The sequence below is a fragment of the Bos mutus genome, chromosome 19 (assembly GCF_027580195.1).
Source record: "Bos mutus isolate GX-2022 chromosome 19, NWIPB_WYAK_1.1, whole genome shotgun sequence".
Lineage (NCBI taxonomy): Eukaryota > Metazoa > Chordata > Mammalia > Artiodactyla > Bovidae > Bos > Bos mutus.
The window spans coordinates 37,001,436-37,027,561 of NC_091635.1; the positions used below are offsets into that span (position 1 = coordinate 37,001,436).

Genomic DNA, 26,126 nt, shown 5'->3' on the forward strand with positions numbered 1-26,126 from the left:
TATTTGAGCAGGATAGCCAGGCCCCGCCTTGAAGGGGGCGTGGCTGACCGGGAGCGCGCTCCTGGGCTAGTCCCGCGAGACCTCACCCACCGGGCGCGGCGCACGTTGCCCAGGCGACGGCGCCTGGGCGCGCAGGCGCAGTGCAGGCGTGCCCCGCCCCCGCCGCCGCCGCCGCCGCACCTTCCCCTTTAAGCCCCAGCCGGTCGCGTCGCCGCTTCATGAATGGAGCCCACGTGACCAAACATCATGTGACGTCTGTGGAGCGGCGGCGGCGGTGGCTGTGGCGGCTGTGGCGGCGGCGGCGGCGGCGGCGGAGAATCCCGAGCCCCGAGCCTGGTCCAGCCCGGCCTTCCCAACGCGCTCGGCGCGGCCCGCGCAGGCGGCGAGCCCCCACTCTGATCCCGGAGTACTCGCTCGGCCAGCCCAGCGCGGCCTCGGAGTGCCCACCCCGCCCCGCCCCGGCCTCGGCCCGCCGGGCCCGCAGTGTGGTGGGTGAGTGCGGCGGCGGCCCGGCCAGGGCCGGACGGAGGGTGGCCGGGGATTCCAGGCCGGGGACGGGTGCTCGCGGGGCCGCGGCTCCTCCCGGCGGCGCGGGCCGGGTACTTAGGTCTTTGGGTCTGCCTGTGCCCTGCTGGCGGCCCGTGCCTCGATTTCCCCACCGGTCAGGAGCGGTTCCTGACCTCTGAGCCGGGGGTAATGGGGTGGGCGCAGGGGCGCTCAGGGGCAGGGCGGGGCGTGTTCTGGGATGGCTAGGTAAAGCCGGGCGTCCTGGAGGGAGGGGCGGTCTGGGAGGCGGGAGGAAAGGGTGGGGTCGAGCAGGGCGCCCAGGGCCCCGCGGAAGAGCTCGGCGGCTCCGGCCTGAGCTGTTGATTCATCAGGTGTCTGTGTCAAGGCTTCCCTGGCGCGGGGTCTTTGGCAGGCTGGGGGCAGGCGGCGGCACGTGGGGGGCGGGATGGGAAGACCCTGCCCGCGCCGGCTTCGCTCCGTCACACGCGTACCAGAGCCCAGAGGGAGACTTGCTGAGTCATCAGCATGAGGTCACTAGATGCTCGTCCTAATGCCTGGGGGGATTTGAGCTAGGGGCCTGAGAGGCCGGGAAACGAAGGGTGAGAGGGAAACCGTGAGAAGTTAGAAGGGGCCAGGCCCCAGGCTGGGGCGCCTGCTTGTTTGGGCTGATACGTGAGTTTACGATAGGAGGGTGAGGAGTAAACGGAGCAGTCACGGTGCAGGTTATCCCGGGGTAGAGGGTGAAGCCCCTGGTGTGTCCATCCCCTCCCTGGCAGGCTTTTCTCAGGCTGCTGGTCCCTGACTCGCCTCTGGGACAGTTCCCCAAACTGGGAAATAGTTCTGAGAAGAGGGGAGGAGCTTAGGGGGGGCCGTCCCAGCGGGCTGGGAAGTAGGCTTTCCCTGTGGCTGGTGTGGTTGGCCAGGCCCAGCTGTCTCAGGTGGGAAGACATGAGGCAGTGGGAGAAGGAGGGTGCCTGTACTTGAGTCCTCGGTGACAGTGGACAGTTCAGGGGGCAAGTCGGTGCAGCTCTACCAGGAAATTGGCAAAGGAGAGGAAGCATAAGGACTTAGACTTCAGGGGAGTGAGGTGTCTGGTGAGCAGGCTTTGGCTTTCTTCACAGCTTGGCCTTGGGGTCTGAGTGGTGGTAACTTTGAGGGCGGATTGGTGTGTTGGCAGGACTAGGCGCATCCTGGTCACCCCAGAGTGGTTCCACTTGAGGTTGGGGCTCAGTACTGTGCAGGTTAGCAAAGAACGTGGCCCTTCTGGGTGTCAGGCCAGTGGTAGGGACTCCTGGGGAGTGACAGCCTGAGGGTGGTGTGGCCTGAACTACTTTTCCTGGGTGTATGAGTGGTTCCTGGTCTAAAGGATTAGGGGAGCTCTCCATCTAGACCAGAGCTGACTACTCTTGCCCAGGGGTTCATGGCTAGCCAAGGCTGACCTTGTGGTTTGTCCTCCTTCCTCTCCAGCCCTGGGCTTATAGATGCCAGGTGTTTTAACACTTAAGCTGATCTTTTGGCTGGAATTCTATGCCCCAGGAACATGTAGATTCTTCTCAGCTACTTACGCTCTGGTGGAAATTGTTTTAGACATTTTACAAAGGGCTTCTGGAGAAGGTTGTTCTGAAGGTCAGGGTGGGAGTGCAGTGGTCTAGGTGAGGGTGCCAGAGTGACCAAGGCCACACCTGCCAGGGCAGTCTGGCCACTGGTGTTTGCAATCAGGAGAAGGAGCAGGGGGTGGACTGCCTCCTGTCTGTTGGCCACACCTGGGAAAGAGGATGGGGCTCGCTCCCCTTTCTGGCTGGCTCTCAGCTTGAATGAGTGGCCCTGGGTACCTTGGTGGATCCCTGCCCTTGGGACCGCCCATTCCTTCTCCACAAGGTGTGCTCAGCCTTAGCGGCAGCAGAGACAAAAAACAGAGTAAAGGTTCTCCTTGATCCGGCCTCTGAAATCCCCTCCCTCTGGTTTCTTGTGGTGCCCTGAGCCGTCAGTCCAAGCCCATGCCCAAAAGCTGTCTCCGTCCCAGCAGTGTGAGTCCGCAGGTAGTGGAGACCAGGCCAGGAGGTCGGAAGTCCCCGCTTTGCTGAGACCCGCCCCTCCCCCTCACGAGCAGTGCACAGGCACACCTTTGATTAGGAGGCGATTGGCTACACTTGTGCTGAGTTCAGGGCTTCTGTGGAGGGTGAAATCTGCCGAGGAGGCACTTTTCAGCTCCCAGCCGCCACGCTCGGCACTTTTCTGTGTGATCTCTTCAGGAAGTCACCGTGTGCTCAGCATTTGGGGGTGGGGGGTGGGGGGAGGATGGCGCGTGGGAAAAGCTGGTGCCGGGGCTTTTCCTTCGCGCTGACAGTGGAGGACCAATGCAGTGACCCTTGACCTGGACTCAGGGCTCAGGGAGCCCTTCTGGCTCCCCCTGGAGGACCTGGCTCCTGCAGTAGGCATGGGGCCCTGAAGACCTTGTGACCTCCAGCTCCTCTGCCCCACCCTCTGCTCTGGAAGAGCGGTGGTGCCATAGCCTCTCCAGGAGGGCACCATAATCCTGGTTAGGCCTCCATTTACCTCCCTGCCTCTAACCTGGAAGATCACAGAGGGAGCAAGGGGACAGAGGTGGTCCAGCTGAGCCAGGAATCCAGGACTCAGTGGGGAGAAATGTCCTTGGCAGGGCTGCAGAAAGTGAGGGCAGGATGCAGAAAAGATGACCAAGTGGGTGGGTGAGGGGGCTCTCTGGGTTTTGTTCCCTGCCGTGTGGGTGGGGACCCCAACCAGGGAGCCAGAGAACAGTCACTGGCCAGAAAGGGCTGAGCAGGCCCCTGGGGGGTCAGTTGTGGGCACTCTTGTGAAATACCCTGGATGGGGTGGGGCAGGGGCACAAAAAGCTGCAACCAAAGCCACAGGATGGTTACTCCATCGGCAGCAGAGGTGGACAAAGAGGGCACGGGGCTGGGCTCCTCTGGCAGGAGTGTCTGCCACCAGGAGGGTGGGGAGCTCCCACCCGTCCTAAAGACAAAATCAGAGTGGCTTGGACAACTCCGCTTGCTACTCTTCAAACTGAGCAGTCTAGGAGAATTGGCAGTCTCCTGCATCCTCCCCTGTGCTCCAGTCCCCAGTGGGGACAGCCCACTGAGCTTTGTCCCAGGCGGCTTAGGGGAGGTAGAACCCTGGCCCCGACCCTCACCTACTGTTGGCCAGGCTGGCCTTCGCCGCGCCCCAGCAGCTTGCTGCTGCCAGTCCCCTGGGGCTGTGTTGGCTGGCGGCCTCGGGGAGTGCCAGGCCGGTGAGAGAGCAGAGAGCGGGAGCGATGTGCTGAGTCAGCATGACTCGCCAGGAACAGCCGTGCTCTGGGGCGCACTGGGGTTATTTTTAAAGCTCCCGGCTTCCTTCTAGGCTGGCCCCTCCCGCATCCTTCTAATCTCTACCCACCGCTCCGGCCCCTTTTCTTGCCTCTGCCTCCCTAATAGCCCTTCAGTTCCCCTTCCCCCATCTGACCCTCCTAGCCTCCCACCTAGTTCCCTAGGGGCAGGGTGGACAGGGAGCAACCCAGCTCAGAGGCCAGGTATCAAAGGGAAGGGGCAGGCAAGGGGTGAGGCTGGGGTGGGGGGTGGATGGGTGTCTTCCCCTGGGTAGACAGAGGGTGTCAGAGGGGCTCAAGTGTCTTTGTGGATTGGGGAGGGAAAGAGAGTGGTCTCCAAGGTCCTGACCTTCGCTCCCTGTCTCGCAGAGTGCCTGCTTGCTGTGCCCTCCGGGTTATGACGACCCCCAATAAAGGAAACAAGGCCTTGAAGGTGAGCAGATAGGGTGGGAAGCGTCTCAGGGCTGGGGTGGCACAGGGGCGATGGCCCTCACTTGGCCCATGACCTCGTGCGCTGTGCCCTCCCCAGGTGAAGCGGGAGCCAGGAGAGAATGGCACCAGCCTGACGGACGAGGAGCTGGTGACCATGTCGGTGCGGGAGCTGAACCAGCACCTGCGGGGCCTGTCGAAGGAGGAGATCATCCAGCTGAAGCAGCGCCGGCGCACGCTCAAGAACCGCGGCTATGCCGCCAGCTGCCGTGTGAAGCGGGTGACCCAGAAGGAGGAGCTGGAAAAGCAGAAGGCGGAGCTGCAGCAGGAGGTGGAGAAGCTGGCCTCCGAGAATGCCAGCATGAAGCTGGAGCTCGATGCCCTGCGCTCCAAGTACGAGGCCCTGCAGAACTTCGCCAGGACCGTGGCCCGAAGCCCTGTGGCGCCAGCTCGGGGTCCCCTTGCTGCTGGCTTGGGGCCCCTCGTCCCTGGCAAGGTGGCTGCCACCAGTGTCATCACAATAGTAAAGTCCAAGACGGACGCCCGGTCGTAGGGACACACTTGGCCAGGCGGGTCTGCAAGGGGCCAGTAGGCGCATGGCAAATTCGGCAGCCCTGTCCCCTTCTTCCTCCCTCCTCTTCCTCTTCTCTCCTTTTCCTCCTCTCCTACCTCCTCCCTTCCCTGCAAAGCACAACCTGCACCCCAGGGGCGCTGGGCTGAGCCCCTTCGATCTCGTCTTTGTCATCGTGTGTTTTGTACGTTGGGATTGGTCAGTTTGGCGGTGACGTGGGGTCGCTCCCACCCCCTGTGTACCACGGGCAGATGGGCTTGGAGTCCAGAGTCAGCCTGTGGGAGTAAACAGAGGAAGATCAAGCGGGTTCTCTGGGGCATGGGTGTCCCCGAGCACGGAGGGCTGCAGGGCAAGAGAGGCTGTTCTCACTACGGAGTGGCCCACAGGCTCTGACGGCCACCAGGTTAGCAGGAGGCCAGGAGGTTCATTCTCAGCCCAGCCCACAGGCCTGGACGGAATTGGCTGTTCCCGAGAGCCCTGGATGGGCGGGCCACCAGTCTGGCGCTAGGGGGATGGGGCGTTGTGTGGCTGTGGGCCAGGGGCCTTGGCACTCACGCCTGACGTGTTGCACTGAACAAGACCAAATCACTGGTTGTGAGCGTGAAGGGTGTGTCCAGTGTCCTTCGATGGGTCCCGTGTCACTGTTTACATGACCTGTTTGTGTGGTTACATAGCCCTTTATTTAAAAGAGAGAAGTTCCTTTTACGAAGTTATTAAATTATATGTTTAAAAGCTAGAGAAAAAAAAAAAAGCTGCAGAGTATTTATAAAACTGTCTTTTTAAAAAAACAAAAAAGCAAGAACATTTGACCATATACATGGAAAAGGGAAGAAAGTATAATAGAAACTTTGCTAGTTTAAAAAAAAGAAAAAAACAAAAAAATCCTTTCTTGTAAACTTACAGACAAGTCTTTGTGGCTGTTGGAGTTTAGTTTTTATATACACAGAGTTATCAGACGTTATTTATAAAACTTAGTTTAAAAAAAAAAAGACAAAAAAAAAAATAAGCCAAGCCGCGAGCGACCGGAAGGCGCGTCCTGACGTCCTCCCTGCTATCTCTTTTGCAATTGTACCGAAAGTGACTTACTCCCTTGCCCCTTCCTGCTTCCGTCTTTTGCCGGTGCCGTGGTGTCGTCCGTGCCTGGTGAGGTCTTGTGCAGCGTCACGTGCTGGTGCTTCTGGTGACCTTTGACCTGTGGGTGTCACTTCTTGTGTCTGTTCTCCCGTGTTTGTTTTTTTGGATTTGGTTGTGGTTTTGCTTCTGCTGACTTGTCAGGCCCAGGCTATTGTGCCGGGCTGCACCTGCTCCAGTGGAGCTTGGGGGTCTGCGCCGCCAGCCCTGCCTCTTCTGCTTTGGCACTCACCTTGAGCCCCAGGGCCAGGGTGGGGGGGTCAGTTGCAGGGTTCTGCCATACCCCTGTCTGACCCTTGGCTTCGCATGTGTGTCTCAGGCTTGGGCTGATCCAGCGGCAGTGTAGGTGAAACTGGGGGCCATCCTGGGTGCCCCCCCCTGGCCCCCCGCACTACTTCCTTATCCTCGGCCTCTGGCCCTGGGTCGGGGCTCGCACGGATCAAGGAGTCACTGTGGGTGCCCACCAGGCCAGGGCCAAGCTGCCCCTGGCTGTCTTCCTTCTGGCCTCCAGTCACCGTGTTTGGGCTCCAACCACCAATCTGAGATTTGTTTTTGTGGGTTTCAGGTGGGCCTCAGCAGGGGAAGCCCAGGGACCCACTGCCCACTCATCCCAGAGCTGTTTCCATGCTGCGGGACGGTGCTTCCCAGGCAGAGCCAGGTGGTTTCGGGGCCCACCTGGAGCAGCCCCTTCTCCTTGCCTGAAGGCCTGGGGGTCCCCACCAGTGCCAGACAAGGGCTATGGTCTCTGGGGCTAGGTCCTGTCCCTCCTCTCCCCCCGAACATGCTGGCAGCTCTTGGCTTTGGGCCTTCTTTCACCACCCTTTGGGGTCTGTGTCTTCCAGGGATCCGCTGCTCGGCTTGTGGAGGTGCTTCCCCAGGGCTGAGCCCACCTTCCCATCATGGCCACTCAGTGAGGCAGCCAGTCTCAGACTTGGCTTGGGCAGCTGCTTGTAGGCATGTGATGGGGGCTGCCTGTGGTGCCTGCCCCTCCCGCCCCCCAAGAGGCTACTCCTCTGGCTCTGGCCACGTGGGGCTTGGCTACTACTTGGGGTCGCTGGTTGGCTTCTCTGGGGGCCTGAAGCCCTCGAAAAAGCACAGAAGTGGGCTAGTGAAAAGAAAAACAATGTGGCCTGGCAGGGTTAACCTTGTGGACAGTAGGATCTTCATCCCTGAGTTTGACGCAGCATGCCCAAACTCTGGGGAATTTGGGCTGTCAACTGTTGTCTTGATGGGCTTGATCTTGACCCTAGACACTCAGAGACATTCCTGGCTATACCCAGGTTGGCCTGCAGTAGAGATTTTGACCATTGACTCTGAATCACTTAGTGGCTTCCTTTGGCTCCCTGCAGTCTGGCTTTGTCTACCTAAGGTCCAGAAGAGAGTGGTTGATGTTGCTTGTAGCAGCAAGTTGGAATCACATCATAAGAATCCCTAAAGAGAGATCATGCCCTGTCCTGAACAAGGAGAGGGACAGGCTCTCCGTGTCCAAGTACAGTCCCCACTTTTGTTCAGAGGTGGGGCCTCCATCTTTGTGCACTCCTGTCATGCTGTAGACCTGGAGAGAGGAGGTTTGAGGGTGGGCATGTGCTGAACAGAATTACAGGTCCTTGGTTTGGTTTATAGACGCGTCTGGAGTTAGGCTATGCTTCCTTTTGAGGTTTTTGGATTTGGAGCGACTCTTCCTTGGATCTGGGGAGCATCCTGCTCCCCTTAAGCCAGCCTCTTGGGGCTGCTCTGCCCCTCCCCCACTTCACTTTGGTTCTTGACAGTAGATCCTGTGTCCACATGTGGCTGTTTGGTGTCTTTTTGATTCTTGTTAATTCATTTTTCCTACTGTGAGTGTGTCATGTTCTCTTTCTCCTCAACTTTTTGACACAGCGAATTGAGGACTTTGGCCCAGGCCAGGTCTCCCAAACTTGTCCGCTAAGTAAACCATAATGTGCACCTTCCTTTACACTTTGCCCTCGCCCAGTCTTCCCTTATCCCGACATGGACACTGAGATTTCAGAGGCGAACCCTTTGGGAACAGGTCAGCTCCTGCCCAAAGTTATGGCTCCAGGGAGCCCTCCCCGTGGCTCTTGGCCACTGCTCCAGGTAGCACTCACTGCATTGGAGAAGCTGTGGCTGCTGGGTGGTGTGCTGGTTTCTGCCAGGTGCCAGGTCTCCCTGGAGGCTTTTCTACTCTTGGTCCAGGCCTCCAGGTCTGGGCACAACCCTGACCATCAGCAGCAGCCTCAGTGGTTGGTGCCTGGGCCTGCAGCTCTGATCCGCTGCAGCCTGCTTTGGGACATATGGTCAAGCCCCATCGTGTCACTGCTGCTTCCTTCTCTGGAGTGGCTGGTTGGCTGAAGCTTCCGTCCACAGCTGGGAAGCCACAGCCTGCAGCACTGTTTCCGCTCTAGGATCTTGTAAGTTACTTTTTTAGGCTGTGGTTTGGTGAAAGGAACCAACACATTAACGATTTTTCCCCCCCAGAAGCCACTGAATAATTCTTTCTGGCAGGTTTTTGCCTTCCAGTTAGCTGTCTGGTTTTGAAGCGGATGGGAAGAGGCAAGGGTGTGCCCTGGAGACTGGTAACTTGTCTTGCTCTGGTCTGTGTCCTGAGCATGTGCTATACTTGTTGGACCAGTCGCACACATTTCCACCCCACCCTGGAGCAGCAGCCTTGGTACGTGGGTGTCCCTCCAGTTTGAGCTGGAGTGTTAGGAGAGCCGTCCCTAGTGACCTGTGAAGGGGGACCCCTCTAACAACCTTGTGTCCCAGCCCCACCCTCTCCACATCCCCTCAAACTGCTAGTCCCTGAAGCCTTTAACCAAACGGGAGTGGGTACAGAAAACCTTCTCCTGGCATCTTACGGCAGCAGGATAAGGGCTGTCCAGTGTGTCCAGCTCTGCTGCTCTCCTGGCGCTGAGAAGGTGGGCCAAGCAGAGTTGATCAGATCCTACCTGCCCCGCCTAAGGCTAAAGACAGGAAGTGGGGGAGGGGGGCGGGGGTACGCTGGGATCTGCCGGGGCGGGCGGGGGTTGTTGAAGATCCAGGTTGGGAAGGGCCTCACTGGGGCACCCTGGCTGACCTGGGCGGCCGCGGCCTCGTGCCCTCCCTGCCCTGTGCAGTATTTATTGCTAAATTATTGTCCAGGAGGGGCGGCACTGGGCCAGGCCCCGGGTATTTATTGCTGTACATAGTGTATGTTTGTGATATATAAGGTTTTCTTTATTTTGTATATGATCAATAAACACCTTTTAAAGAGACTGGCAGGTGTTTCCTTGGGGCAACGCGCGGGCGGGGCGGAAGGGCGGGGCGGGTCTTGCGCGCATGCGCTGGTGCGTGGCCTGCCGGGAGGCGGAAGCGGAAGCGCGAGTCTCCTTAGGAGCGATGGCTGCCGGGGGTCTGAGCCGGTCGGAGCGCAAGGCAGCGGAGCGGGTCCGGAGGTTGCGAGAGGAGCAACAGAGAGAGCGCCTCCGCCAGGTACGCCGCCGCCCGCCCCGCGCCGCGCCCCCAGCCCGCGCCGCCCTCACCGTCCGCCCCGCGCCTGCAGGTGTCGCGCATCCTGAGGAAGGCGGCGACCGAGCGCAGCGCCGAGGAGGGCCGGCTCCTGGCCGAGAGCGAGGACCTGGTGACCGAGCTGCAGGGCCGGAGCAGGCGGCGCGAGGGCCTGAAGCGGCGACAGGAGGAGGCAAGTCTCGGGCGCGGGCGGGCTGGGCGGGCGCGCGGGCGGGCGGGCCGGGGCCGGCTCACGACCGGCCTCGGTGTCTTGGCAGGTGTGCGACGACCCGGAGGAGCTGCAGAGGAAAGTCCGGGAGCTGGCCAGCGCCGTCCGCAATGCCAAGTACCTGGTCGTCTACACGGGCGCGGGGATCAGCACGGTAGGGACCCGAGGCGGGGACGACTGCGCCCTGGATCGGCTCCCAGGTCCTGGGAAACACGGACTGCTGGAGCTTGGGCTTGGGCAGGCGGGGGGCGCCCCCTTCTGGGTGTCTGACTCCGGCACTGAGCACAGTATTCTGTTAAGCAGTGGTACCGATTTGCAAAAGCTTATTATAAAAGCACCTCCTGAGTGTCTTTACTTTTTTAGAGAAACTCGAAATGACTCCATTTGGAACTTCGTTAAGTAGATAGACGTTTTTAAATATTTGGAGTTTACATTATAGCCAGTTAGAGACAGGGAAGGAAGAGTGGTAAAAACAGGACTTGATAGTTATGTGGGCAGAGCTAAGCCCCGAACTACCTTCTCATTCCCCATTCATTCTGAAGGTTGAAGTAAGGTAAGTAGAAAGCAAGGCAGCACGCACTAGAGTGCACTAGATAAGGAAGGGAAATGCTATGGCTTTTGGGAAGTTTTATAGAGAAGCTACTTGGGCAGCCGAATGTGACTAGCTTGGATAGTGTGGATAGCACGTGCTTTAATTGCTGGGTGCAAGTTGAGTGTGACCTGCATGTAGGCCCAGCAGAGGTGAATAAGCAAGGATTTCCATCAAGAATCCATAGGTGATGATTGTAAGCCGTACAAGCAAATGACTAATGTGAAGCTGGCTGTGCTAGGCCCCTAGAATGGAAATCCAAATACACCCTCTGGTTTCATCTGGGAAACCCATCTGATTGTTTTTCCGTGGGAGGTGGCATGGCATTGAGTGTGGGCCTTGAAGGGTGGATAAGATTTTACAAGCACTTGTGAAGTAAGACACTCCATGCAGGGATGACTGAAGAGGCCCAGTAGTGAAAACGTGTAAGGTATGTTACCCGCTTTAACTTACCAACACCTGGAACCGTGGCACATGTGAACTATCACGTGGTTATGTGAAAGCAGTGACATCACTTTGTAAAGAATTGTAAGCAGCTACTAAAACCATATGCTGTTCATTAATTTGCTCTGAGTGTTACCGTTTGAGGGTCCCATTTTCCATGTACATAAGAATTACTAGTCAGGGTGGGCATTTTTCTGAGCTTAAGCACCCGAGAGTTTGCCCCCCACAAGGGAGGTCACTCACAGCCTGGGGAAGCACAGGATACCTTGATCCTGGCACACTCTGTTTTTTTCTCTCGGGGTAGCTCTGTTTCAGTGCATTGGGAGCTTGGGAAATTCAGTGATGTTTATCTTGTCTGAAGAGGTTGGCCTTTGTAAAGGTAGGCCAAGAACCATTTATAGCATCAGGATGTGAGAACTTGGAGGGTGGAGTGTTCCACTTACGGGTTCACTGTTTGCTAAACCTTGAGTACTGGCTAGACCCTGGGGACACATAGATGAGTCTGATCAGTCTTTCCCCTCAGTATGAGGACAGACCTGTCCATGAGCCCAGGCTGGACTACATGGTAAAGAGGCTCCCAGCATGGACAAGGCTCTTTGGAGCTTAGAAGGATGAGCTGGAACAGGTGGGGGCAGGGGTCCTAGCGGAGCGGAGAAGCCACTAGGGGTGCACTCTGTCTGGGTGGATGTTAGACTAGGAAATGCTCAGGCTATGGAACGAATCGACCAGTTTGTGGGCCAGCCTGGGAAGTACTGAGAGAAATTCTTGGGAATTCTATCAGTGCCTCCAGTGATCTTTTCACTGGGCTTATCTCCTTTCTGAACCTGCAGGCAGCCTCTATCCCAGATTACCGGGGCCCTAATGGAGTGTGGACGCTGCTTCAGAAAGGAAGAAGTGTTAGGTGAGTAACCTAGCACAGCTTTCCTACCTGGTTGAACAGGGGCACATGTACCTGTCCTTGCAGCTCCCCTCACCTTTGCTTCCCTTCCACCTGGCAGTGCTGCTGACCTGAGTGAGGCTGAGCCAACCCTCACCCACATGAGCATCACCCGCTTACATGAGCAGAAGCTGGTAAGAGCCCAGGGTGGCTAGTGTCCAGCCATCCTTCAGTAACCCCCTTAGATAACAAAGGCTGCAGATGCTCAAGTCCCTTGTATAAAGAGGACGTAGTGTTTGTGTGTAATTTGCACATCCTCCCCTATACTGTAAATTATCTATGAGTTACTTATAAAACCTAATATAATATCAGTGCTATTTAAACTGGTGTAAATGCTGTGCAGATTCTTGCCAGTATGTGGCCAATTCAAATTTTGCTTCTTGGAACTTTATAGATTTCTTTCATCCGAATATTCCCGCCGCCCCCGCACCCGCGCCCCCCCCCCCCCGCCACCCCAGATATTTTTGATCTTTGGTTGGTTGAATCTGCAGATGTAGAACCCTCAGATATAGAGGGCTGATTGTACTCACTGGGTCCATGACTAGGACCCGGAGGGCTACCTTGGTGCCCAGGTGACAGTTGGATACTACCTCTGTCAGCCAGTGGTACCCCTGATGAGCACCCACCAAGCAGTTTAGATTCTGGTTTGAGCTGCCATCTATTCCTCCTGTGTTTCCACTCCAAGAGCAGAGGGCAGCCTGTTTGCTGAATCATCACACAGAGAGTCCACCTAGGCCCAGAGCTCGCAAGGGTAGCCCCTTCCCCTCGTGTTTCTCTTGCATTTTTCCACAGACCTCAGGAACCACCTAGATAACAGGGCAAACTAGTAAGAAGTCTCTGGAGATCCTCTGCTAAGCACCTGTTGCCGAGTGGGAGAGGGGTCAAACTTCTAGGGCTTCAAGGACCTAAAGCATCAGTCTGGGTCCCGAGCCCCTTTTCAGCCAAGAGGAGGTGGTGCAAACATTTGCCCTCCTGGGGGCTCCTAGTGCTTCTGAGTTGGTGGGGGTGGGCCTGGTGCCCTCCTCATCAGAGCCTCCTGGGTCCTGCTGGGACCAGCCTGCTGCTCTGGGTTTGCCTTCGGTGCTTTGTGCAAGGTCGTAGTTTCTGCTGGGCTGTGGGCTCTGGGACTGGCAGGGTTTGGTATGCTTTCACACCTGAGGGCCGCCCCCCACTTCCTCCTGCTGACCGCTGCTGTTGCCCCTCCAGGTGCAGCATGTGGTGTCTCAGAACTGCGACGGGCTCCACCTGCGAAGCGGGCTGCCTCGCTCAGCCATGTCAGAGCTCCACGGGAACATGTACATTGAAGTGAGCGATCCCTCGGGGACTCGGGCCTGGGCAGGCCAGCGGCTCCCACTCACGGACCCTACTTTCCTCAGGTCTGCACGGCCTGCACTCCCAATAGGGAATATGTGCGGGTGTTTGATGTGACGGAGCGCACTGCCTTGCACCGGCACCAGACCGGCCGCACCTGCCACAAGTGTGGAGGCCAACTCAGGGACACCATCGTGCACTTTGGGGAGAGGGGGACGCTGGGGCAGCCTCTGAATTGGGAGGCAGCCACCGAGGCTGCCAGCAAAGCAGACACCATCCTGTGTTTAGGCTCCAGCTTAAAGGTATGCAAATAGCACCGTGGATGGGAACAGAGGTGAACCTGCCTGCGTCTGGTCAGCTCAACCTTAGACCCCATCTTCTGTAGCCTCCTTATCTGGGGTGTGTGTCGTCTGTCCATCTGTCCATTCCCGCAGGTTCTAAAGAAGTATCCACACCTCTGGTGTATGACCAAGCCCCCCAGCCGGCGGCCCAAGCTCTACATTGTGAACTTGCAGGTAACTCAGGTGCTCAGAGCCGCCTCCTCAGACCTGGGCCTTAGAACAGGAGAGCCAGCCATCCCTGGACATCTGTGTCCCACAGTCAGGCACCGTGGAGGTCTGGCTGAGCAGGGCCCGAGGCCAGCAGGCTGTTGGGAAGGAGTGAGGTGCTGTCCTCACTCACCTTCTCCTGTCCCCAGTGGACCCCGAAGGATGACTGGGCTGCCCTGAAGCTCCACGGCAAGTGTGATGACGTCATGCAGCTCCTCATGGATGAACTGGGCCTAGAGATACCCCGCTACAGCAGGTGAGGGGTACAGGCGCATCCCCCACTTCCCTGCCCCTGTGTGGATGGGCTGTGTCTGTCGTCCTCTGTGAGCTGAGTGTAGAGAAAGCTCTGAGGTGTGGCAGCTGGCATCTGAGGCGTGACTGTGGCGTGGTGGCCTCTGCAGGGCCCAGCCCCAGCATTGGCTGAGATGTCCTGGCTGGTGTGATTCCTGCAGGGAGAGGGAATCTGCCAGGGTATGCCTGGATGTCCCCCCTTCCCCTCAGGCAGCCTGGACGGGAAGGTGCCTTGAAGGGATGTGCTCTCAGCAACTCTGCTTTTCAGGATCTGGGTGCACTTGGCTTGGGGAACTGGAATACTTTGGGGAAGCTTAAACAAATTGTGCCTTGATACAGAATTTTTGATAATTTAGATGTGGTGTGTGTATTGAGTAAAAAGTTTACACTTTCTTTCTCTGTGAATTTCCAGGGTCTTATAGGGGAAATCAATAACTTCTTTTAATCAAAGGGTTCAAGAATTAAGGATCCCTTCACCTTCTGGGCCTGGCAATTCTTGTATGTTATGTTTGTGGTGTTCTGTAATGTGGGCCTATTGTGTACTGTACTTTTTTTTTTCACATTAACTTAGCTCATTTTCTTTATCAGTGCTTATCTGTATCTTAAGTTTATAATATGTGGTTCTACATCTCAGACACATGATCTCGTCACGGTGTAGTGTTTAGGCCGCGCCTCCCTAGTCAGCTTTCCTCTTGTCAAGTCCTGCTGTCTGGGAAGGGGAAGAGGGTCTGATCTGCCTGTCCCTGGCCTTATGAATGAAAGGTGGGGCCCAGGGTTGGCTAGTGATTCATCCTTCCTGGGGCTAGTGCCTCCCCAACCCCTGTGTGCACAGCCCCCTCAGTCACCAATGAGGAGTGAGTTCTGCAGAGGCCAGGCTAGTCTGGGTCGTGGCCTTTGAGTTATTCAGGGAACTTACCCTTCTCACATGTTCTGGAGCCACCACTGAGCACAGCCCAGCCACAGTTAAGACACGGGAGGGACGCAGGGTGACCTCAGTCAGCTTTCCCGTCCTGGGGCGGGTTGTGATTGCCAGGGGCTCCCTGGCACACCTGACCCAGCTTTCCCTTTCCGTAGGTGGCAGGACCCCATCTTCTCCCTGGCGACTCCCCTGCGTGCTGGTGAAGAAGGCAGCCACAGTCGCAAGTCACTGTGCAGAAGCCGAGAGGAACCTGGGCCTGGGGACCGGGGTGCACCCCTTAGCTCAGCCCCCATCCTAGGTGGCTGGTTTGGCAGGGGCTGCACCAAACGCACAAAAAGGAAGAAAGTAACGTAACCTGGTGCTTGACCAAGGACAATGATGGCACTTTGAAAATGGCCGGGACTCTTGTTCAGGGGCAGGTGGCACCATTAATGCCAGGACTGCCCCCTGAGAATTATCTGGGGGTGACATTTTCACCCTGACATGTTTAGCCATTTGTCCTCGTGGGAAGCCCCCTTGCACTGCTGTGGTTGCCCCCTGCATGGGCCTAATGATGGAAGAGGCCTTGCTCAAGCGGCCTCTTCCCAAAGAGGTGGCAGTCACACCCTCTGTGAGAACAGAACTCCGGTTATTTCACACCTGGCCAGCTAAGAGGAAGCACAAAGCTGCCTTACCTCATTCACCAGGCCAGTCTCAGGGGCATCAACCCAATTTCTACTACTTCTTACTGAAAACGTTAAGTTTATAGAAGCCTTTTTCTGTATTGAGTATGCTGCAAAGGGGTGATTTTTGAGCCTAGGCTCTCAGCAGGCCTTTTTATTGTTATTAAACGTCTCTGCACTGTCTTCCCCGTGTCAGCGACTACCTTCCTGAAGCTGTGGGTGGGAGCAGGCGCCTGCCGAGACTCCTGAAGGGGCGGGTGCGCCCCACGTGGTCCTGCTCCGCCCCTCTGCCAGGTGGGCGCTAAGGGATGCTGGACACAGGTCATTGGCCGGGAGCGGAGGGCCGGAACCCGACTCGACCGGGGTTCCCCATTGGCCGCATGTGTGGTGAGAGGGCGGGGCTCCGCGCGGGGGGTGGGGCGACGTTCGCCATTGGCCGCGCGAGGCGGGTGAGGCCCGCGTGACGGCGCGTGCGTGCGCGGGCTGCGGCGGCTCGGAGTCGGGAGCCGGCTGCCCAGTGTCTCGCCGCCACTACTGGGCCATGATCCGGAACGGGCACGGGGAGGCGAGCGGCGCCAAGCGGCCGGGCCCGAGGGCTAGGCGAGCCGTGCGGGTGTGGTGCGACGGCTGGTGAGCGCGGCGGGGGACGCGGGGCGGAGGCGGGGGTGCGGCCGCGGGCGCGGCGACCGCTGTGGCCGCTTTCGCTGGAATCGGGCCGCCGGCGAGCTCGGGGCGGCGGGCGAAAGGAGTCACAGGCTGCGGAAGAAGCCTTGGACCCGAGTTGCTGCGGGCAGCGCGGCTGAGGGTCGCTGGAGGCTTTCTGCGGATCCCTACATAAGCGCCTTTCCTGGGTGTTCCTTTGCCCACGTTTGCCTTTAAGCTGGAGACCCATCCAGGCTGTCCCACCTGCCTGATTTGTGCACAATAGTGGCCAGAGTTGCGGGTCTAACCTTGGTGACTTTAATCATTTCAGTGCCTTAGGAACTATTTCTCCGAGGGAGCCGTGCACCCAAAATGTCTTCCCAGAGTTCTCCTTGCCCAGGACAAAACCTGGAAGATTCTCCTGAGTGTTTGGGCAAGTGTCAGTGCAGGCATTGGCCAATCCGTGTAAGACCCTAGTGCAGCCCTCAGCCTCCTGGATCCATCTGAGGAGAGTTACAGTGCCAAACTGTTCTCTCTTTTTTGGCAAGCCAGACAATTGGAGTAGTGGTGTTTAGATAGGTTTGAGGCTGCCGGGGGACAAGAGAAAAGTGAACGTCTAGTGGTAACTTGCCACCTTGAATACTTCCTCAGACCTTTGTTTGATGAAAGCAGGGAAAGCAAGCCCAGGGCTTCAGCAGCCAGCATGCAGGGCTGCCATACTTCTGTGCCTGCACCTGAGTCACCTTGGGGAGGGGGTGTGGCTTCCTGTCTGTGGACTCTGACCTTGGCCCTGGCCAGGCCTGACCCCACCCTTAGCAGGCCACAGTGACTGTGGTACGGCCTGGACCCAGGACCACCCTGAATTCTCTGCTATGCACCCCTCCTGCCCAGCCTGTCTGGTGGGCACAAGGGCCAGCCAGGCTCCTGAATTTAGACTCCCCTCTTCCCTTAGCCCAGGACCAGAGTACTGCGCCCCACAGGCTCATCTGCTGGGGCCCAGTGTGCTGTGGTGGTGTTAGCAAGTAGTATTGAGTAGAATGGTTGTGTACACCTGGTGGCCTTGGTCACCTGGAGAAGCAGGGACAGCTCCACCTACTCAGAAGGCAATACCAGGCTGAGAGGAAGCAGAGCAAGCATGAGGGTCCACCCCTGAGCCCAATGACAACTCGAGTGGAGCTGTGGTACTGTGTGTGGCCTTCAGCTGAGCATTCTCTCTTAACCAGACCTGAATTTGAGAATGAATGTTCTAGAACCCCAGGTGACAGGGAGGTGGTTGTTGGTTCCAGGGAGCAAAGCCTCACTGAGTTTCCAGAGGCCATGAGGAGCAGTCAGAACTTTTAAAGCCAGCAATCGCCCTTGAGCATTGGTTAGACTTCATTATGTGTTGGCTCCAGGGACTGCGTGGCTGTCTCAGGGTAATACAGAGTCCACTGTACCCTTGAATTATCACGTTTATATTACACCTTAAAGGGACTGCCCATGGGAGCTAAGGGCAGAGCACTGTTCCAGGTGTGGGGAGCAGGGACTGTTCTGTGTCCTCACCAGCCCTCAGGGTCCCCAGACCTGTCCCTAGGCACAGCCACGCTTGCTCAGTCTGACCCTGGGCCCAGGGACTGGTGATAAGGAGAACTGAGCACTCCTCTCTCTGAAAGCCCAACTGGGACCCTGGGGGCAGTTCCCGTGGTGGCTTCTTGGCGGGCTTCCTGATGACACTGCAGAGGAACAAGGCTGAACCCCCAACACGAGCTGAACCCCTGTGCTCTCCACAGCTATGACATGGTACATTATGGCCACTCCAACCAGCTGCGCCAGGCCCGGGCCATGGGTGACCACCTCATCGTGGGTGTGCACACTGATGGTAAGCCGGGCTGCTGTGCCCACCGCCGCCCATGCCACCCGACCCCCGGCCCCAGTGCCTGTGACAGACCCCACAGGTCCCCGTGGAGGGTAGGGCCGGGCCTAGGCCATCCTCGCCATTAGCACAGCTCTGCAAGCTCACCCTAACCCCAGCCCAGGCCAGGCCGCCCATAGCTTTCCTGTCTTGTATCCTGTCATGAGCTTGGGTGTAGGGGGTGTCCAGTGGATCCATCTGGGTATGCCAGCCACTTCCTACCCGCTTTCTGATTCGCAAGGCCTTTGAGTACAGAGTACCCAGCCATCAAAGGCAACCCGGACTGTACCTGGAACTCTAATGGATTGAGGCAGGGGGTGGCGTGCATTTCCCAGCAGGTACATCCCCAGTGCCTGTACCAGCTCACAGAGGACAGCAGGGCTGCTTGGTACTTCATGGGCTGAGGGCCCGGTCAGAGACAGCCTCCCTCCACAAGCCTTTGTGTAGCTGCAGACCCTGCTCAGTGCTGGGAGGGGCCGGCAAGCCTGTGGCCTGCCCTCCAGGAGTCACCCACCTTGTCCTTTGCCCTCTTCTCTCTCCCTAGAGGAGATCGCCAAGCACAAGGGGCCCCCGGTGTTCACTCAGGAGGAGAGGTACAAGATGGTGCAGGCCATCAAGTGGGTGGATGAGGTGGTGCCGGCAGCCCCCTACGTCACCACACTGGAGACTCTGGACAAGTACAACTGTGACTTCTGCGTCCACGGCAGTGAGTGGACAGGACTTAATCCAAGGGGCTGGGGACTCAAGCAGCTCAGGACCTGACCATCAGAGGGGTGTCTGGAGGTGCTGGCATCCTCACACTTGTGGGAGCATGGAGCCCTTTGAGGGTCTGAGGAAGCTTTGGGTTCTTCTCCAGAAAGGAGTGTACGCACACCAGGGCAGGCCTGGAGTGAAGGTATGGGCCTGGAGGTCTTCGTGGCTTTGGGTTAAATTCGGTGTTCTTGTGTGCATGTCACCCCTTAGATGACATCACGCTGACCGTAGATGGCCGGGACACCTACGAGGAAGTGAAGCAGGCTGGAAGGTACAGGTAAGCTCTAGCTGCCGGTTGGCCCACCTTTAGAGGAGTGGGTTTCCTGGGGCCCCTCGAGCGCCTTCTGCTCGTGGGGGCAGCATCTGGGCTGCAGCCTGTGCTTCCTGTGACTTGTGCGGGTGTGGTGCGGTGGCTGGGGGTGCCATGCAGCTGGGCCACCCAGTACGGGAGCCCCTTGGCCCCAGTGGCTGCAGAGCAGTGGAGACATGGGGTTCGACTGGGGAGCTGGCTTCTATGAGTAACTCTTGAAAAGGCCCACATGGCAGCAGCTCAGATTGGGCAGTACTGAGATTCCCTTGGCAGAGTGGGTGGTGAGGCAGGACCTGGGCGTCAGCGGGCCGAACAGGATCAGAGCCACCCCCTCGGATGGTCTGCGAACTTGAGGCTTGATAATCCTGTTGTTCTGTCCAGTCGTGTCGTTTAGTTGATAAAATGACAGTGGACCCTCCACCCTCTGCGTTTTGGTTTTCTATCCTGGCCAAGAGTAGCGAGGAAGTGCACGGTCTGTGCACAGCAAGGCCGCCAGGGATGGACCATGGTAGATTCAGCCACAAGCACAGTTGCCCTTACTCTTGGGTGGGGCAACTTAGGTGCCCTTAGGAGGCAGCCTTGTACATGTGTCCCAGGATGAGAGCCCCAACCCCACCTCTGTCCCCAGAGAATGCAAACGCACCCAGGGGGTGTCCACCACAGACCTCGTTGGCCGCATGCTGCTGGTGACCAAGGCCCATCACAGCAGCCAGGTGAGTGTGGGATTGGGAGGGAGGGATCGCCTACCCTCCCCTTGCCCCTCAGAGGGCACTGGAACAGCAAGCTTTGGGGTCCTGGGGTTGGCTGCGTCTGGAGGGCCAGGCCTCTCACCCCTGTACACTTCTGTGCAGGAGATGTCCTCCGAGTACCGGGAGTATGCAGACAGCTTTGGCAAGGTAAGCATTGTCTGTCCTGTCTGGGCCACTGCCTGACCCCCAGGCCACTCCCTGGGGAAAGGGGGTCTCGCTCTCTACCCTGCTCCCTGCTTTCTGGGTACTGACCGCCAATCTTGCTGGCTGGCCTGTCCCAGTGGCCACCGTGTGAATGAGGGTTCTCTAACCAGGTGGCCTGGTCCTCTCTCCTTCTGTAGCCCCCTCACCCGACACCCGCCGGGGAGACACTTTGCTCGGAAGGCTCCTCCCAGGTGACCAGACGGTGGCCTCAGGGTGCCAGGTCCCCACGAGGGCTGTGTCCACTGGCCTCTTCCTGGCGGGCCAGTTGCCGAGCCAAGGTGCTATTGGCTGCAGTGCCTGCTGTGGCCGCAGGGCAGGACCCCAGTCCCGCCAGCCACAGGTGCCCCGCCCACCCGGGTCTCGGTGTGGACCAGGCAATGCCAGCCGGCCCTCAGCATCCCTGCCTGAAATGCCTGCCTGGGAGCAACAGCAGAGCAAACAAGCGAGTGGCCAGCAGCGGCTAGGGGTTTGGAGTCCTGGCTGTGGCCCCTGTATCTGCTCCCTCCACCCCACACCTGTGCCTCCCAGAGCAGATGGACAGGCGGGTGTGGGCAGGCCCAAGGGTGGTCACAGGCAAAGGACATGCCTGTAAGGCTTCCGTCACTGACCAGACTGTTCTCGGCTTGCAGTGCCCCGGGGGACGGAACCCCTGGACGGGGGTGTCCCAGTTTCTTCAGACATCCCAGAAGATCATCCAGTTTGCTTCGGGAAAGGAGCCCCAGCCTGGGGAGACGGTCATCTATGTGGCTGGCGCCTTTGACCTGTTCCGTATCCTCTGGGATTGGGTGGCGTTTGTCCCTGCCCAAGGCCTTCTGTCTGCTCCTCCACATGCTCCCCAGTGGGCCCCAGGGCCTCAAGGGGCCTCCCTGATTCTCAAGGACCCTGAACTGGGGTGGGGTGCACAGCCGTTAGCAGGGACACAGCTGTTAGCAGGGAGAGGCGTGAGCAGGGGAGAGGGAGGGGACCTTACTGAGCCCCTGCTCCTGTGGATGGCTGCTCTGTATTGATTCCTCGCTCCTTAACCTGGGTGCAGACATTGGGCATGTGGATTTCCTGGAGAAGGTATATGGCCTGGCGGAGAGGCCCTCGTCATCGCTGGCTTGCATTTTGACCAGGTCTCACCCCGGGGCATCTGATAGTGTGGGGACTCTGGAAAGGCTCCTAGGGATGGGGTTGGGCACAAGTGAGGAAGAGGTGGTGAGCTTGGGCCTCTGCCCAGGGAGAAACCCAGGGAAGGTTTCCCCATACTGGCAGACGTCCGCGAGGGATTATTGGGAGGGAACACAGCCTCATACACACAAAGGCACACCGGTCCCGAGGTTGCCAGCTGCCTCAACCTTGCTCTGCCTCCAGGAGGTCAACCACTACAAGGGGAAGAACTACCCCATCATGAACCTGCATGAGCGGACCCTGAGTGTGCTGGCCTGCCGGGTGAGAGCCGGTGGGCAGACCAGCAGTCTGTCCTTCCCAGGCTGGAGCTGCTCCTCTCCATCACCCCACCCCCCACCCCCCCGGAACCCTCCCAGGGGTACGAGTCTGGGGTTCCACCGTGCCCCCTCTCAGCCCCTGCCTTGTTGCCTGGCAAGTCCTAGTTAACCAGCCGCGCTTCTTGTCCACCCAGTACGTGTCTGAAGTGGTGATTGGGGCCCCGTACTCGGTCACAGCTGAGCTCCTGGACCACTTCAAGGTGAGGGTGGGGCTCCTGGTGGGAGCTTTCCAGGGAGGACCTGGGCTGAGTGGGGCCAGGCCAGTGCTCTGAGCCGTGCTGGCCTCCCTAGGGAGGGTCCTCGGGGAGCAGGGGACTGTGTAGGGTGATTCTGGGAGGGCTCCCTGACCGCTGCCTCCTCCCCAGGTGGACCTGGTGTGTCACGGGAAGACAGAAGTCGTGCCTGACAAGGATGGCTCTGACCCATACGAGGTGGGTCCTGTAGGGCCCTCAGTGGACATGAGGCGGCCACTGTCTGGTGCTTCCCAGCCACCTGATGCCCCTGTGCCTCACCATGCTTGTCTGGGAAACGGGTGAGGGACAGCTGCCTCGCTGGTGGCCGCATGGTTTAAGGAGGCGGGACCTGAGCACGAGTGATCATGCCCATCGTGGTGGGGGCGGGGGGAAAGGCCGTAGGAGCCAGGGCAGTACTGCAGGCTCCCCAAGGTTCAGGGGAGGGCTCTCACCTCCTTCCCCTCTTTCTGGCCTCCAGGAGCCCAAAAGGAGGGGCATTTTCTGCCAGGTTGACAGTGGGAATGACCTCACCACAGACCTCATTGTCCAGCGCATCATCAAGAACAGGTGAGTCCTGGCTGGGGTGCTGGGGGCACAGGGTGGCACTGAGGCCCTGGCTCTGGGTGCACACCTCACCCCATCTGGCCCCCAGGCTGGAATACGAGGCCCGGAACCAGAAGAAGGAAGCCAAGGAGCTGGCCTTTCAGGAGGCCATGAGGCGGCAGGAAGCGCAGCCCGAAAGGGAGATTGACTGTGACTTCTGACGACAGGTGGGAGGATGCCAGGGGCCCTCTGAGGGGCTGGCCCTCTCTCAACCCTGCCTTGAGAGCTTGGCTCAGTTTTTAACAAAGCTGCAGTGCCCTCTTCTCCAGTCACCCACCGCGGAAGGGCTGATGTGGAGGACGTGGCCTGTCACCCTGCTCGCAAGGTGCCTGTCTTGCAGCAGGCCATCCTGTCCTTCCTGCTGAGTTGCACAGAGAGGGCTTCCAGCACAGTGGAGCAGCCCAGCCGGCAGGATGGGCAGGGGGCACCTTCGACCAGAGGGGTGCCACCCTACGTGCCATGGAAGACCCAGCTTTCATCCTCCCGGCCCTGCTGCTGCTCACTATCTGCCCCCTGGGAAGCTCCTATACGCCTTCCACTGCCCAGCTCGAGGCGGCCTACCCACTTGCGTTGCCTCAGTTCAAACAAGCTTCAGGGAGCAGTGACCCAGGGGGTTGCCCCTTTCCTCCTCGGGGTGCAGACCAGGCCGCCTCCCACACGGGCAGCCTCTGCCCTGGGGCCTGGGGCCCAGACGCTGCACCCGTTTTCCTGGACCAGCCTCCCCAGAGACTGTTCTTGGTTTTGTACCTGACTGGCGGGTGTGCAACCAAATAAACCTGCTGGGAGGGGCTCTGCATCAGGCTGTCCATCCTGCAGGGCACTACCAGAAAACCTTGGCCCTGCTCCCCGCCACCCAACAAGGAGGTGGACGGCCGCAGCAAGAAACGCCCTAGATCCAGCTCCCCAGCCACTTCCCACAGTGGCCGGAAACGAAAGAGGGAGAGAGGCAAGGGCCGACAGAGCGTCTTTGGCCCTGGGGTCTGTCGTGAGGAAAACAAGAGTCTGACACTCTGCAGTCCCCATAGCTCCCTGATCCAAGAAGGAATTGGGGGCTGCTCCCTGGCCAAGTCCACAGAATCTCAGGGTCTCCTGCACCCAAGTCAGGGCCCACTTGGAGCGGTATAGCGGCTGCAGGGTGCTAACCCCAGTCACCTCTTTTGGGGGGAGGGGACAGTGGCTGTGGTTTATGGCTCTGATGTTCAAGAGTAAGGACTGGGATGTTCTTTCAGCCTCTTCAGTTCTCTCCAGAATTGCCTCTGCCCTGCAGCTGCTGGGCCAGATGGGGCCAGAGCACCCTGTGGCCTGGCCCCATGGGAGTCCTAGACCAGCATTCACTCCTGGAAGGTGGGCCTGTTCTTTCTGGAGTCTAGAACCTGTGCGGGCAGCTGCAGTGAGGGGGCTGGGGGACTGTCAGTGCACGTGGCTTCTCGGGGCAGCCCTTGCCCCACTTCCTTTCCTCCCTTTCCCAGTGGGGGCAGCACACTAAGCTGTGAGAAGCACAGGGCCCTCCCCGCACCCCTGCCCCAACTTCAGGAACCCAGTGTATTAGCCTTCTCACTCCAATCCTGCAGCGATCAGCCAGTTCCTGTAGATTGATGGGGGTGGGGATACAGGAGCAGCCAGTGGATTCCTCTTGAGACCAGAGTCAGCCCTAGGCCTGTTCAGAACCCCCTGCTGGGTGGCACCCAAGGTGAGGGCTGGAGGACAGCCTGCAGCAGCAACCAGGAAGCCCCCCTGCCGCGGCTGGACCATGGTTGGAGGGAACTTGGAGCCTGGGTATCCAGGAGGTGGGTGCCTCCGGACACTTGTCCACCCAGATACAACAGGATTGTGGGTCCCACCCACAGCTTCAGCAGAGGGCTGGCTGGTAGGTCCAGCTCCCTGGGGTCCTCTGAGGCCCAGCTGGTGGCAAGGCATTCCATGGGGTGGGGGACGTCATTGAAACAAGCTCCAGATCTCTGGGGCCAGAGCTCAGGCTAAGGGACTCAGGTCAGCCTCATTGGGGGCAAGGGTGTAAATCAACTTACTGAGATCCCAACAACTGAATTAGGGAATTAGCCTGATTGGGCAAGGGTGCTGGGCTGGCATAAGGCAGTTGTATTCAAGAGCCAGGGTCCTGCACATCCCCTCCCTTCTCCAGGTATGGCACCACCCATGGCTTTGGGGATACTGCTTTCCTGCGGGTCTAGATTGGGATGAACAAAGAGCTCCCAGGCCTGGGAGGAGCCAGCTGCCTGACTCAGGACTCAGCTGGGGCTGTGCCCAGCTCTCAGCTCTGTCATCCCCCCTGCTGTAGCCCCTCCCAGCCCCGGAGCCACACATCTCGCTGCCTTCCCCCTCTGGCTGGGCCCAGCCTATTCATTCATTCATTTGGACAAGTATTGTCCCATGCTGTGTACTTTGAGGTGTTTGGGGGGTGCTCCAAGAAAGGAATCACTCCAAGAGCTGCCCCTCTAGTAAGGGAGGCCTCAAGAAACGTAGCATTTGAGGCAGGAGGGCGTCCTGGTGTGGGGTGTTTAGGGGAGGCTTATTACAAGGTAGGACTTTTGAGCTGGTTTGGTAGACTTGATGGCTAGTGGGGGACCGAGGCAGGACCTCCTAGGAGAATCCAGGAGCTGCCTGAACAAAAGCAGGGAGGGGGCAGGGCATGGAGCGGAGCCTTGCAGAGCCAGATGCGGGGCTCCAGAAGATGTCTGGGTTTGATACCACCTGAGGCCCACAGAAAGTTCCCAGCAGCATTTTACCAGCAGTGGTTCTTGGGAGCTCCTATACAGGTGTCTCCGTGCAACCTGGTGACCTGGCTGCTGTCTGCATGCCTAGGTGAGCAGAGTATGAGTGTGGAGATTCAGGAGACCCCCACTCCACCCACTGTGCCCAACTTCCAGAGGCTGCAAGTCATTTATTCATTAAGCCATTTACTATGGGGATGGATGGGCGGTACTGGGTGCCATCTAGCTCCAGGGCAGGGGCGGGCCCACGGGTACCCGGGACATTCAGGCCGGGTCCAGGTGCCGGGGTCGGGGCTCACTTGCGACAGTCCGAGGCGCTGAGCGACAGGAAGACGTCGGCCTTGCACTGGAAAGTGGCGCGGCCGTCGGGGAGTGGCTCGCAGCTCTGCAGGTTGGGGGTGACCTCCTCGACGCACACGGCCTGGGGGCAAGATGGGATGGAAGGATAAGGGGGCACCCGCACCCTCCAGCCCTCCGCACCCAACAGCGCCCATTACTCACAAGACTCCGCAGGTTGGGGCGCATCTCCCGGAAAGTGCCGACCCCTCCCAGGGATCGCGTGCCCCCGCGGGGCTCGGAGCGCCGTGCGTACGGCGACCTGTGGAAGCCGGACAGCAGCCCCGCGGCGCGGCCCACGGAGTAGTACCCCTGCCCCGCCGTCGGCTTGTACCACGCGAGGCCAGGGGACGCCAGCAGTAAGCACAGCGCCAGAGCGGCGGCCACCAGCATCGCGGGCCCGGCCACGGGGGACTCGGTGGCAGCGGGCGGCGGGGTGCGGAACGGCAGCACCCTTGCCTTATATCTGCGGCGGGGCGGGGCGGGGCGCGAGGGCGGGCGCCGGGATGCACCGGCCTCCGCATCCCGGAGAGAGAAGCCCGCGCGGGGTTCAGAGCCTCTTGGGAACAGGGGCACGCTGGAGAAAGATGCTCCAGGGCTTGGGGGGATGCGACGCCCCCTTCCTCCCCACCCACGCCCACCTCCCCGTTTCTGGCCCACTCAACTCTTGCTGGGAGGCAGCCCCCAGGCCCCTCCCAGACCTTAGTCCCGACTCAGTGCGGGGAGGGGCGTCGGTGCTGCAGAGCCTTCAACGAGTCCAACGGCGCCCCAGTCCCGTCACCCCCCTCTGGG

The 26,126-nt window shown here is 59.0% G+C and overlaps 4 protein-coding genes across 6 annotated transcripts; 3 read left to right on the forward strand and 1 right to left on the reverse strand.

The window, feature by feature from the left end:
- The first annotated feature begins 203 nt into the window (after positions 1 to 203).
- On the forward strand, positions 204 to 9,236 carry MAFG (MAF bZIP transcription factor G). 3 transcript variants are annotated; one of them, XM_070390168.1, is made up of 3 exons: positions 204 to 488; positions 4,223 to 4,286; positions 4,383 to 9,236. In XM_070390168.1, exons 2-3 carry the CDS (start codon positions 4,251 to 4,253, stop codon positions 4,833 to 4,835), a joined length of 489 nt encoding a protein of 162 aa, XP_070246269.1. In that variant the 5' UTR covers positions 204 to 488; positions 4,223 to 4,250; the 3' UTR covers positions 4,836 to 9,236. The 3 variants fall into 3 exon arrangements, with proteins under 3 accessions (XP_070246269.1, XP_070246266.1, XP_070246268.1); XM_070390165.1 differs by having other exon boundaries at positions 205 to 492; XM_070390167.1 differs by lacking the exon at positions 204 to 488 and adding an exon at positions 3,446 to 4,057.
- A 60-nt stretch (positions 9,237 to 9,296) lies between these two features.
- On the forward strand, positions 9,297 to 15,580 carry SIRT7 (sirtuin 7). The gene is made up of 10 exons (XM_070390164.1): positions 9,297 to 9,452; positions 9,523 to 9,660; positions 9,746 to 9,850; positions 11,560 to 11,630; positions 11,728 to 11,800; positions 12,873 to 12,971; positions 13,043 to 13,279; positions 13,412 to 13,492; positions 13,675 to 13,781; positions 14,891 to 15,580. The coding sequence occupies exons 1-10, from the start codon at positions 9,300 to 9,302 to the stop codon at positions 15,087 to 15,089; spliced, it is 1,263 nt and encodes a 420-aa protein (XP_070246265.1). The 5' UTR covers positions 9,297 to 9,299; the 3' UTR covers positions 15,090 to 15,580.
- A 276-nt stretch (positions 15,581 to 15,856) lies between these two features.
- On the forward strand, positions 15,857 to 23,065 carry PCYT2 (phosphate cytidylyltransferase 2, ethanolamine). Its single transcript, XM_014481324.2, is given in 15 exon segments — positions 15,857 to 16,027; positions 17,809 to 17,897; positions 18,475 to 18,636; positions 18,894 to 18,960; positions 19,622 to 19,706; positions 19,845 to 19,889; positions 20,084 to 20,137; positions 20,576 to 20,714; positions 20,980 to 21,030; positions 21,033 to 21,061; positions 21,300 to 21,377; positions 21,568 to 21,633; positions 21,799 to 21,864; positions 22,145 to 22,233; positions 22,319 to 23,065. Coding segments are annotated over 15 exon segments (1,221 nt in total). The 5' UTR covers positions 15,857 to 15,938; the 3' UTR covers positions 22,431 to 23,065.
- A 2,214-nt stretch (positions 23,066 to 25,279) lies between these two features.
- NPB (neuropeptide B) lies at positions 25,280 to 25,754 on the reverse strand. The gene is made up of 2 exons (XM_005905399.2): positions 25,500 to 25,754; positions 25,280 to 25,419 (listed from the first exon to the last, which is right to left on the reverse strand). Exons 1-2 carry the CDS (start codon positions 25,725 to 25,727, stop codon positions 25,294 to 25,296), a joined length of 354 nt encoding a protein of 117 aa, XP_005905461.2. The 5' UTR covers positions 25,728 to 25,754; the 3' UTR covers positions 25,280 to 25,293.
- Positions 25,755 to 26,126: the final 372 nt, after the last annotated feature.